At 42.4% G+C, this 13,250-nt stretch overlaps 1 protein-coding gene and 1 long non-coding RNA gene across 5 annotated transcripts in view; one reads left to right on the top strand and one right to left on the bottom strand.

Annotated features, from left to right (window-relative positions):
- LOC140737712 (uncharacterized) overlaps positions 1 to 7,202 on the top strand; it is a 51,917-nt gene extending 44,715 nt beyond the window's left edge. For both annotated transcript variants that reach the window (XR_012101239.1, XR_012101240.1), the window contains exon 3: positions 6,396 to 7,202. This is a non-coding gene — a long non-coding RNA (uncharacterized lncRNA). The remainder of the gene's footprint in view (positions 1 to 6,395) is intronic.
- A 3,832-nt stretch (positions 7,203 to 11,034) lies between these two features.
- tln1 (talin 1) overlaps positions 11,035 to 13,250 on the bottom strand; it is a 230,754-nt gene continuing 228,538 nt past the window's right edge. For all 3 annotated transcript variants that reach the window (XM_073064264.1, XM_073064267.1, XM_073064265.1), the window contains one exon: positions 11,035 to 12,628. In XM_073064264.1, coding sequence (XP_072920365.1) covers positions 12,497 to 12,628 — 132 coding nt within the window. In that variant the 3' untranslated portion in view covers positions 11,035 to 12,496. The remainder of the gene's footprint in view (positions 12,629 to 13,250) is intronic.

Here is a 13,250-nt window from a genome sequence, read left to right as displayed (position 1 = left end):
TCCCCTTCCTGAATAGAACTGTACTACCACCACTAATCGAGTTAGCTGTGTCCGAAGGGAGACAGCTGTAATCCGGGCTAACAATCAGGAGGTACAGTGGATTCTGGTTAATTGGTTAATTGGGGCAGCCGCTTATTTGGGACAACCCTTAAAGAACAAAAACAAATCGAGAAAACTGCCGGGATTCCCTTTGTTTATTTGGGTCACTATGCCGCTTGGTTGGGGCAGGAGGCTGTTGCTAAACGGTTTCCAACTAGCGGCGGTCGTGTGCACTGGCGTGGCTGTCAGATGCTACACTGTGCTTAGAGTGAACCGTTCTTGAATAGCATCAGCTACATATGCTTGTGTTATGTTATCAAATCGGGCCGCCACATGCCAATACAAAAAGCAATTATTTGGGATAATTCTGCTTTTTACTTAAAAAAATTCAGACTTTAGCGAAGATGTCACAAAAAGATTTGACATTAGCCAAAAAAATTACTTGAGGTGACTGCACTGAGCTTGTTCATTTACAGTCAATCAACAGAACATGGCAGCATACACTGGATGAATTTCTCTGCGATAATAATTAGGAACTACTACACATACTTTATAGTAGTAGTGGTAGTGTTCTAATTTGTTCTGTATTTCAGTTAAATACATAACTTGCCACTCAGTTAAATGGTAACTGTCGTTATTACACCTTTTTAAATATTTCCATGGAAGTTCGGCTGATTGGGGCAACACACACAAAATTCCGGAGAAACTCAGTGGGTCAGGCAGCATCTATGGAAATGAATAAACAGTCGACATTTCAGGCCGAGACCCTTCTTTAGGACCAAAAAGGAAAGGGAGAAGACGCCAGAATAAGAAGTTGGAGGAGGGGAAGGAGCATAGCTAGAAGGTGATAGGTGAAGATAGATGTGTAGGGGAGGTAAAGGGCTGGAGAGGAAGGAATCTAATAGAACATAGAACAATACAGCACAGTACAGGCCCTTTGGCCCACAATGCTGTGCTGACCCTTAAACCCTGCCTCCCATATAACCCCCCACCTTAAATTCGAGGAGAGTGGAACAGAGGAGAAAGGGAAGGAGGGGACCCAGGGGAGGGGATAGGAGGGTGAGAAGAAGAGTTAAGAGGATAGAGTAGGGACTAGAAGGGGGGGGGGGCACAATTGCCAGAAGGAGAAATCGATGTTCATACCATCAGGTTGGTGGCTACCTGGATGGAATATGAGGTGTTGCTCCTCTACCTTGAGAGGGCAAAAGATGAGTCCATGGACTGACATATTGGAAGCGGAATAGGGATAGGAATGCTTGGCCACTGGGAAATTGCACTTTTGGCAGGTGGAGCGAAGATGCTTGACAAAACGGTGGCAGGTCTCACCAATGCAGAGGAGGCCTCATCAGGAACACTGGGCACAATAGCTGACTCCAGCAGATTCACAGGCAAAGTGTTGCCTCACCTGGACGGACTATTTGGAGACCTGAGAGGAGGTGAATGGGAAGGAAGGTATAGTACTTCTGTCACTTGCAACGATATGTACCAGGAGGGAGATTAGTGGAAGGGATGGACAAGGGAGTTATGGAGGGAGCAATTCCTGCAGAAGGAGGCGAATGGGGTGGGGGGAGATAAAGATGTGTTTGGTATTAGGATCCCGCTGAAGGTGGTGGAGGTTGTGGAGGCTTACGGTTGGTAGGTGAGGACAAGAGGAACTCTATCCTTGTTAAGACGGTGGAAAGATAGGATTATCACTGATCTCTGGGAAATGAAGGAGATATGGGTGAAGGCAGCATCAATGGTGGAGGAAGGGAAGCCCTGTTCATTGAAGAACAACACATCTCTGATGTTCTGGAATGGAAAGCCTCAACCTGGGAACAGATGCGGCAGAGACAAAGGAACTGAGAAAAGGGAAACGCCGTGGGAATCAGTAGGTTTTTAAAAGATGTCAGTAGACGGTTTGTCTGCAGAGATGGATGCATGAAGCAGCACCAATGTAGCACAGGAAGAGTTGGGGAGATTTACCAGGGAGGCTTAGAACATGGATTGTTCTACGTAGCCAATGGAAAGGGAGGCCTAGCTGGAGCCCATGTGGGTGTCCTTCAGTTCGGAGAAAGTGGGAAGAGATAAAGGAGAAATCTGGTGAGGATCACTTCTGCCAAACAGAGGAGGGTGGTGGTGGAGGGAAGTGGTTGGGTCTTTTATTGAGAAAGAAACAGAAAGCTTTAAGGTGTTTTTGATGGGGATAGGGATGTATATGGACAGGACATTTATGATGTAAATGAGGTGATCAGGGCCAGGGAATTGAAAGTTGTTGAGGAGATTGAGAGCATGTGAAGTGTTGCAGATGTAGGTGGGAAGGGACTGAATTAAGGGGAATAGAATGGAGTCAAAATATGCAACACAGATTCAGTGGGGCAGAAGCAGGCAGAAACAATGGGCCTACCTAGAGAAACGGGTTTGTGGATCTTGGGTAGTTGGTAGAAATTAGCAGTGTAGGGTAGTGGCCTATGAGTTTGGTAGCAATGGATAGAAGTTCTCCAGAGTTGATGAGGTTAGTGATGGTGTCAGAGATAATGTTCTGATAGTCCAGAGTAGAGTCCTTTCAAGGGGTATGTAAGAAGTGCTGTTTGGCCTCAGCAACGCAGAGGTCAGTCTGCCACGCTACAACAGCACCCCTTTGTCTGTGGGTTTGATGGTAAGGTTGAGATTGGTTGGAGAGAGTGTAGGACAGTGTGTTCAGAGGGGGTAAGGTCCGAGAAAGAGAGAGGGGTGTTGCGCCAGTTGATGTCTCTTAGAGATGAAAATGTCCAGAGCAGGCAGAGAACCAGAGTATCCAAGAAGAGGAGGAAGATTGGAGATGAAGGGGTCATTGGTGCAGATTGGAGAATTCCTGCCAAAGAAGTGGGTTTGGTGACAGACAGAAGAAGAGCGTGGCATCATGGTGGGAGCAGAGCTCACTGAGGTGCGGGTGAAGACGAATGAAGGTAAGGCCATTGCTGAGGATAGAACTTTTCACCTCAGAAAGGGGAAGGAATGGTGAAGGCATGGCAGGAATTAGGGTGGGGGGGGTTAGAATTGGTGACATCAGAGGAGGGGGGAGGGTTCAATTGTTCAAGGAAGGTATGGTGGGATGAAGATGGAGGCTCTGAGAACCCAAGAGGTGAAGGGGGAGGCTGAGACACCCAATGCTGGAGGGTTGTGTTGAGGGAAGGGGAGCTGGGAGGCCTAGCATCGGCAAGGAAGGTCTCAGCCTGAAGGTTATTTGAGGAAGTGTATAATTGGGCCAAAATATACTGGTGCTGATGTGTCCCAATTAGCAGAATCCACTGTATTAGCAAAAACAGCTGAAAGAAATCATCAGGCCAAGTGGTACCTCTGGAAGCAAAAGGAACATACTGATCTTCATCAGAGGACCACAAGTATGTGCCATTGTTATATTTTCTGTTTATGATCGTTCATGTAGAAGTGCCTGTGCACAGTTCTTGTAAAGATTCATTCTGCATTTTCACTTTGAGAACATTCTCTATGGCTAGTGTGGATTTGCTACTGGATTGGTGGGACAGATTAAGGACAAATTTCATAGCCTGGCATTCAGAAAGTACTATAGGCTCTCAATAACAGGAGAAGTATGTATCATCCCACAGTCAATAACTCTGTTGGCCTTACACATTCGATAGAGTACAGCATACCAGTAGCATGACAATAACTTAACTTGTGGTGTGAACCTAGTAAGTCTTGCTAACAAAGCAAACTCTATATTTCCTCCCCAAAGCTGAAGGCTCTTGGCAAACCTAAGTAGTTTCACAACCAGAACAAAGTTCTGTAGCTCGAAGGCAAAAGAGATCACGAATTACCAGAAGCCACAGAGGTCATCCAAGAGAAGGTGTAGAAGGTTGCATGGAGATATGGAGGGACAGGCTCAAGGAATATGGGCAGTAAGAAGTATTTTGTGATATCTGAGGCTATAAAATGGTCAAGAATTTTTTTTGGTCTTTAACCTGTCACTCATAATTGTTGTACCACGACACTACAACAGCCAAACCAGGAAGAGGGATCTTGCTTGTTCACGTGCTCCCATGGTTGAGCAATAGAAAGAACAGTAACTAGGCTGCAGTGAAGCCCACGGGGCACAGATGGGCCAGAACAAGTCTGTAGAACCTACTTGGCTTTCAGGTTTGCTAGCTGCAACACTTTTGAAGGAATCATAAAAAAAATATATTATTGACATCTAACCCAATGCAGCAGTCAAGATCAGATTTCCCAGGATATCAGGAGAATTGGTTGAGAACTCAGAAACTATGTTTAGGTTTCACCTGGAATCTTGAAAACTACTGGCCCTTTGACTGAGAAATGCCAGCAATTCTGTCCAATAGAAATACACATATTTGTGAATCCACTAAAAAAGCAAAAATGTATCTGGAAGAAGTTTTAAAAACTCTTGGAATTTGATACACATTTGATGGGAAGAAGTGCAGGTCTATGGGAAAAATTCCAGAAAAGCTCACCAACTATTCTCTCAATTGGGCTATACTATAGGGATGATAGACTGAGTGACCTACATATTATATAGTTTTATTACTTCCATTTCACTTCTATTTTCCAGTTCAATGCTGACTGTAAACCTGTCAAAGCAGTTTTCATATTTAAGTTTAGTAGATTTAAAGGTTCAGCACTCTTCAGGAATGTAGGTCCCTCCCTAACAGCAGGAGACATGGAACAACTTTAGCTTCTCCTGTACAGTCGCAAGTTGCTGTTATATCATAATCTGGCACTTTACTTGCCATTCAATTAGTCAGGCCATTGTGAGGCATGGAATGGGGCCATCCAGACGAGGAAATCCTAGATTTGATTTCCAGTCTGTGAAAATCCAACTGGGTGGATCAAGTGACACAAGTAGCCTTGGTTTCCTTGGGTTAGGGTGGGAGGGATGGAAACATCTATTCTCATTTGCTAGTAAGTGGCTAGTAAGGGGGATAGAGTGACTCAGAGAGGAGAGAATTAATTTCAGCCTCAACATCCCTCAAACAAGATGTTGATATCAAACCTACACCAGGGTAGTAGAGCTTTTCAACAGAGATTGATAGCTGAAGGAAACAAAAAGAATTGGTTTCAAGAAGTGCTCATAGTGTAATTATTCTCCTTCAAAAGATAGCAGAGGATTTTCATCGTGCTAATGCAAAACCTAAAATCAAAGACCAAGTCAGACAGAATGCCAAGAAGGGAGAGTTTGTTATCCAGAACATGACTGTGTTCCTTTCTGCGCACCATAAAGTTCATGACCATTTATGGCAAACTACCTGCTCATTTGTTGTAACTGGGTTGCAGATGAAGATTACATCTACATTTAGCATCGATCTGCTCAGCAGCCAACCATGATGTAAGCTTCATAGCAGAGCTGCTGAAAAATCACTTAACTAAAATGGCATTTCAGTCTATTTTTTTTAAACAACACTGGCAAATGTGAATTAGATCAGAATTTACACCTTATTCTGCAGTGGTTTCTCTTTCACTAATAATTCAAGATGGTCGACTAATGCATTCTTGGACTTCAAATTTATTTCAATTTTTTAAAATACAAGTAAACTTATATGTAAATTGTAGATTTAATCCAACTAGGGAATGTTGATTATGGAGCAGAATTGGGAATGAATTGCCCAAGTCAAAGCATCACAATATTTAATCTAACTAAAAGATAAATTTTATCAGAAAGTCATGTAAATATACTTCATATCTTAGGCAAAACAAAGAGGAAAAAAATGCTGGTGCTGGAAATCTGAAGTGGAAATGGAAAATGTTGGAAGTCAACAGGCCAAGAAACAATATTAAAGAGAAAAGAGAGGTAACATTTCAGCTCTGTGAAAAATCATCAGTCTGAAACTTCAATCCTGCTTCTCTCTCCCCAGATGCTGATTGAACTGCTGAGTATTTCCAGCATTTTCTGTTTCTATTTTATATTTTAAGCACTGCAGCAAAGTTAAAGGAAATCAAAAATCTATGCAATGAAGAAACAAGGCATGGATTAGAATTGGTAACAAATATTTCAGCCAGGATTGAGATAGAGGGTCTAATAAGTTCCAATAATTTTGGTTTAAAGGGAGGATGAAATCACCTTTGGTTTTCTTTTGATCATTATTCAATAATACTGTTTGACAGAGATATTGGGAGAAAACCTGTAGGCAATTAGTGAGATACCAGATAAAGATGCATCCACCCCACACCATAGGGATGGAGGGGAATTAGACTAAAGGCAAACTATAATATAGTGGCACCACAGATGCATCCAGGGATTCGAGTGGCAATCATCCAGTGATGTCAGGCTTTGACTGGTATGAGTGGCAATTGTAGTAATGTTTCACCAGATTGCATAATGGATTCCATGAAAAAATTATCAAGATTCTAATTTTTGACTCTAGGTCCAGCATTAATGTCCATGGAGCTGCCTCCTGGAGAAGATCAGAGATGAGGTCCTGAAAAGGACCAAGAACATGAGCTGACTCATGGAAAAAAACCAGAGATGAGGATGGGGTCATGAGCAACTCCTTCTCAAAGTGGCGAGGAAGACTGAGGCGTAGAGGCATATGCGGAGGAGGTCAGCGGTCGCTCTTAATGGAGGCCATGGAGTCTGTAGCCAGGTTAGCAGTGTTCAGACCTGGTGTGGTGGTCACCACAGAAGGACTGAGTTCATATGGCCACTCTCCTCAAAAGTTGATGGAAAGATGTTTTCAATATTCTGAGATTTATTTGATCATTGGACTGTACATTTTCCTGGTCTCCTTCAGTTTTCAATGCTTTCTTTCTTATTACTGATTGGCGGTGGGTGGTATGTTACTTTTTATGCAAGGAGTAAGTTGGGGATTTGGGGTCTGATGTTGGTGTTTTTCTGTTTGGGAATTCTGTTGTGTGTGAGAGAGGGGTTGTGGATTTTGATGCTATTGTTGCTGGTTATTTTTTTTTACGAGGTTGGGGCTGGGGATTTAATGTCATCATTGATTTTTTGCAAGTGAGGGGTTGGGGATTTGGGGATGATCTGTTAGTTTTTTGTGCGGGGAGTTTGGGGTTTCTGAGTTTCGTTTCTTTTTCATGTTGGGGGGAGTGATGGGTGGTTCTTTTCAACAACTCATATGGTTTTTCTGTATTTCATGGCTATCTGGGGAAGATGAATATCAGAGTTGTATTGTACATGCATACTTTGACAATAAAATGAGCCTTTGAACCGTTAATGCCTTAGCTATAAGGGCAACATTGAGTTTATGACAAGGATTTGAAGAGCTAATTTTTGAATTTAATGCAGAAAAAACACAGAGTGCTGGAGGAACACATAAGGTCAGGCAGCATCTAGGGAGGGGAATAAACAGTTGATGTTTCAGGCCAAGACCCTTCATCAGGAGTGGGACGCTGGTAAATTAAAATCTGTGTCTATCAATAGAATGGTATCTGTGTTAACATCTGGTAGTTAGGACGCCTTCCAGACCATTGAGAGCAGTGGGGGCAGATTGCAGGACTGATATGAATCTTCCACTTCTCCCTGGGTTCAGGGTGATGCTGGAAGGACTGGCAAATGCGTTTATTCATTTGGGCATCACACTTTACAACACCGGGGATTGGAAGCTTGGGGTACAATTTCTACTGTTATAAATTTGCCTGTTCTCCCAGTGAATGCCTGTGTTTCCTCTGGATGCTTCGGTTTCCTCCCACATTCCAAAGAAAGATGCACAGGTTAGGGTCAGTATGCTGTGGACATGCTATGTTGGTAATGGCAACACTCACAGGCTTTTTCCAACACATCCACTGTGCTGTTTGCTGATGCAAATGGTGCATTTCACTGTACATTTCCATGTACATGTGATAAATAAGCTAATCTTTCTTTCTGTTCAGTTCAGTTTCAGTTTATTGTCATTTAGAAACCACAAATGCAATGCAGTTAAAAAATGAGACAACATTTTCCAGAATGATATCACAAAAGCATATGACAAAACAGACTACACCAGAAAATCCACATAACGTTTGGCAATCCCCAATCCAGAGTCCGGAGAGGCTGCTGTGTATTAATATCGCACTACCGTCTTAGCGCGTTCCCCGGAAAGGAGCTCCAAATCCACCAGACAAAACAAGACTACCCAGGCACACCAAGTCAGGAGACCAACTCTAGCACCCAACAAACCAAAAACTAAAGCTGCAAGACCTGCACAAAACCACATAGTTATAACAGTGCAAACAATAGCATAATTGATAAAAAAAAACAACAGACCATGGGCACAGTAAAAATAGTCCAAAGATGTTAAAAGACTATAAGTTTGAAAGAAACCACCACACAGTTTCCACAAGGCCTCAGGGTCCCGATAGACTCGTCATCCCACGCCGGCGGCAGAAGGGAATACCCCCGCTATGGACTTCCATGGCGCCGCCAGACTCAGCCTCGCAGACGCAGCACACAATGAAAGCACCCCGACCGCAGCAGACTCAGTCCATCGAACCTCTGAGCCTACGACCATCCCCTCCGAGCACCATCCTCTGCCGAGCGCACTACGGCGCCCCTGCCACCGGCCACGTGACCCCAAGGACTGGGGGCCTGGTCTTCTCAGCAGAGACCCGGACTTCACAGCAGCAGCAGCAACAAAGAAGGCCTTCCTGGAGATTTCCAGATGTTCCTCCGTGCTCCCACGTCCATTTTTCATCAGATTAGGATTGCCCCACTTAACAAATAACAGATTATCAGCTCCAGAGTGGCCGCTGCAAGCTGCGTCACACTGCCATCTAAATGGAGCTGCACTGAGAACCTAAATTAGCAAAATCCATGAATGACTGAGTGATCAACATAGTTGGCTCTTGAGTTGTTTTTCTTTAAATGAGAAGAGAGAGTGTGAATGTGATCAAGGACACATATGGATTTGTATTAGTTGGTTGATTCAAGTCTCACATTAAAGGACATGAGCAAAGTTGAAAGACAATGGACTGAGGTGGTCAAGAAATTGGCCTCAGAGAAGGAAGACATTTAGTAATGGTTGTTTTTCATCTGGGGAGCAGCAAAATTAAAAATCAGTGTTTCAGTAGTGTCCGTGCTGGGTCCAGCTTCTAATTTTGTAAGATGGTGGTGGTTGGCATCTGTCTCTCTCGAAGGACAGTGGGTGATGATCATCATCACAAGCATTGGTGGAAGATACAGAGATCCTGAGATGCCCAGTCGTCAACATCCACCTCTGAACCTCACGAGTGTAGTCTAAAGGAAAGCTTAATGAAGCAATATGTTTGGCACCAGCTCGGCTGCAGGAGCTGCCGGAAGGATGTTCAATGACATCCAGCTGCCCTAGGGGCTCCACTCTGGATTTGCTCCCTGGGTTTACTCCCGCAGCCTCCATCTCTCCTGAAGCTGCCCACAAGGTAGTGGGGTTATTTACCCACAGCTGGGGATCAGGTTGATGAGCACCAGGGCGTCCACACACCAGAGGTCCTGCGTGCTGCGTGTGTAGGGTCCAGACTGCCTCCCCGCCCTCCGTAGCTCAGTTTCTGTGTATTGCCAGCGAGGAGGCTTTCTATTGGAGAGGCTATGTACTGGCAGGGAGTGACTTACACATTCAGCTCTCCTTCTTGCAAGACCGCTAAGCCAGCGGTGGAAGCTGAAAGTGAGAGCGACAAGTACTATCCAGTACTCTACCACACTAGACGTGTCACAACAACCATTTTCATAGATACAAGTAGTTTAAAAGTGCTTGTGCAATATAGTCCAATTGTGTGGATGACATCAAGTGGGAGGGTTATACATGAGAAGACTCTTACTGGAATGGGTAGACATGTGGCAGCTGGAATCTAATGCAGGGAAGTGTGAAGTGAATCATTTTGGCAGGAAGAACGAGAAATGCATACGTAGGTCAAATAAAACCATTTCAAACAGGATGCAGCCCTGCAAAGCACAATTCTTTGATGGTAGCACAGCAAATGAGTAACAAAATTGGAATTATTTGGCTTTATTGAGAATGACAGAATATAAAAAGCAAAGTAGTAATGCATTATACCCTGATGTTGCACATTTAATGTAGGTGGAGGATTTATTTAAAAATATATATGAGGGCTGTACGTCCCTGTCGCAGTGGTGTGGAGGATGAATTGTTTAAAAATTCGGAGATGCTGAAAGGAGGAGGATTGAGCAGACGAAGGGGACGTATCACATTATGATTACACAAGCAACAAACAGGCTGAAGACAGAAAGCTGCCAGTCAGGATTCCACCCCTGAGCCCGTCCCGTCTGTCTGCATTTGACTCGTCTCCCTTTCTTCTCGCTACTACCAGCAGGCGGGAGGCACAGGAGACTCGGGTCCAACGCTGCCAGGTTGGGGAGCAGCTGTTGTCCTGTAAGCCATTGGGCTCCTGGACCAGCTTCACTCGTTTCCACGCTGAACTAACTCTGCAGATCATGTTCTCAGTGCTATTGCTTACTTTTAAAAAATTATTTGCACGATTTCAGATTGGATGTTTGTCAGTATTTGCTAAGTGTGGTTTTCCGTGTATTGCATTGCATTTTATTTGTTTTTTCTGTGGGCGCCTGCGAGGAAATGAATCTCAAGATCATACATATATACTATACAAAATTCTATCACAAGTTTACTTTGCACTTTGAGGTAAATGTTACTATGAACAAGCAGAAAAGTACCTTGAGGCCAAGACCAGGTCAGCCCTTACTGAATGAAAGAGCAGCCTCTGGGGAATACATGTGTTCCTGTTCCCATCTCTTACACTCTCATAATCTCCAACACACTAGCTGAATATATTAGATACATTATCAATATCAATTGAATATATTCAATTGCGGCTTTTAAAATTCTAAGTGGATAAACACTTTATAGAATAGAGGAATGGGACCCTCTTCAATATTTTTCAAAAGCTAGTAGACACGCTGGGTTAAATGGCTGCTTCTGTGATATGAGGCATTCACTTGTCTGATTCTATAACAGACAGGCTTGTCTTTATACATGCACAGATCCCAATGCCACTCACCTTTGGGTGCCTCCAACTTGCCCTCAGTGAAGCAAAATAAAAATCATTCACAAAATACAACCCTTAGTGAAAACCAACTTTATTCACCAAATGAGCCACAAAATAAAAACACAAGTAATCTTCCAAATTGTATTGGAAAGTTGGTAGTCATTAAATGTTAATATTAGAAGCACGTTGTATGAAAATAAAGTGATATTTAAAGGCAATGGAGCTTAAGTAACATGTTAAGTTTGCAAGATAAATGTGAATGTGAGGCAGTTATGCAAAATAATTGATGATTTACCATTTGAATGTACTGGGAGAGGCCTGAAAACATGCGTGTTTCCTGCGGCATAATAGAGCACTTGATAAAAGTATTAGACACAATTGCCTGAAATTCCCATTAATGAAGCACGTAAACAAATATTAAAAAGAAACATTCTAATAATAATAAATTTGCACACAGATTGCCCTATGTTATTGCGATTAAAAGGTTCACTTATTTAAGATACAGATACAAACACCTGAAAGTACTACACCCAATGCATGAAAATATTAAGGCTACTAGTTAAGAAGAGACCAAGAACCCAAAACTAATTGGTAATATATTAAAAGGTAAATTTTCTTTTGGTTAGATGCTGAACATGTTTCACTGAACTTGCAATTTAGTTATCTTAATTAAAGCCGGACAGAATAAAAATTACAGGCAATACCTCACAATATTTTCAAAACAAAATAAATTTGCAGAGTCCAATACATTCAAACTCTGAATTCTTTAAAAGATATTTCTCTGTTTACTGGAAACACAGCAACTTTACAGGCCAAAATGAGATTAAACATTTTGATTTTAAAGGCACCCTGCTGAAATACTGCATTATTCATGTACATCTGGTTAAAATATAGAAAAAAAGTTAGGAAGTAACACTAATTCCCCAAAAACACAGCATTTCTGACCTGATTTAAGACAACGTTACTGTTGCTGTTATAGGGAGGGTTTTTTTTCCATTATGGAATTTTAATGATATGTATCATTTAGCCTCTGAAATTTAAAATTAATCTATGTGGCACACACTTCATCATCTCCTATTGCTGCTTTACTTCACTGGTATCGTTGGCTTTATACCATTATATTGGGAGGTATGGCTCTTGCGCATTTTCTTTGGAATTTATCAAATATATCTCCCGACTTCCTGGCTTCATAAACTTTAAAAAATATCATACAAAGGCTTTACAGCAAAATTTTCAATGTCATCAATACTGCAACCACTCGTTTCAGTCTCATACTATTGCATACATACATTAATTATTCCCTTCTATGCACAAAACATGTTAAATGTGAATAAACATGTGCAGATTTATAGAATGCAGAAAAACTTAGGAAATGGATCGCTTATTGCACCTTTTGGGGAATTATGAACAAGCTATTGCATGAACATTTCAAAAAAAATCTGGCCACAGATTTATCTGGATTAGATCTTTTGCTGTTGATTAATGAACTAGATGCCTGGCCAGGGTTAGCGGTTAGCTTGTTTCGGCCAGACTGCACTTAATGTTCCTCTTGGTCACAAAGTTCTGAAGGAAGGAATCTATACTGCTGCTGACGGATCATTGCAAGCTTCTTACGAGCATCTTCGAGTTCCCTTTCCTTCCGCAGCATCTCCTCCTGGGCTGCAATAATCTGCAAAGAAAACAGCTGATCACTTAGAGCACAGCACACACATGCAATTCTTCATCGCTCACGTTCAGATTCAAATACCTCGGCATGGATAGAACTTACAAACCCAAAATGCTGGAAAAACTCTACAACAGTAGGAATGGCAATGTGAGCAGTTTCTCTTTCAATAGCTGCTGCCTGAATTGCTGAATGTTTACAGTATTTTTAGTTCTTATTTCAGACTTTCATCATCTGCTTTTATGATTTCCAGTTACACCAGAAGTAAATGCCCACTATTCATTGTTTGAGATGTTGTGAAAACACTAGAGTCCTCTCCCTGAACCCCATTAGTGGAGCAGCTTTTGTTTTAGGGCAATCAAGCAGCTTTGTGGTCAATTTCTGCCAATATAAAGTATTAATTTTTACATTTATTTAACTAAATTAATGAAGGTCTTTAATGAAAGGCCCAGATCGAGTGTTTGTTGAGAGAATGTTTCCTATAGTGTGCAAGTCCAAGAACCAGAGGGCACAGCCTCGGAACAGGATGCCCCTTTAGAACAAAGATGAGGAATTCCTTTATTCGGTGGAATTCATTGCCACAGACACCTGTGGAGGCCAAGTCATTGGGTATATTTAAAGTGGAGGT

Source organism: Hemitrygon akajei, chromosome 13 (genome assembly GCF_048418815.1).
Source record: "Hemitrygon akajei chromosome 13, sHemAka1.3, whole genome shotgun sequence".
Classification (NCBI taxonomy): Eukaryota; Metazoa; Chordata; class Chondrichthyes; order Myliobatiformes; family Dasyatidae; genus Hemitrygon; species Hemitrygon akajei.
The sequence above is the reverse complement of the archived record's forward strand: the minus strand, read 5'-3'. Positions and strand labels throughout refer to the sequence as shown.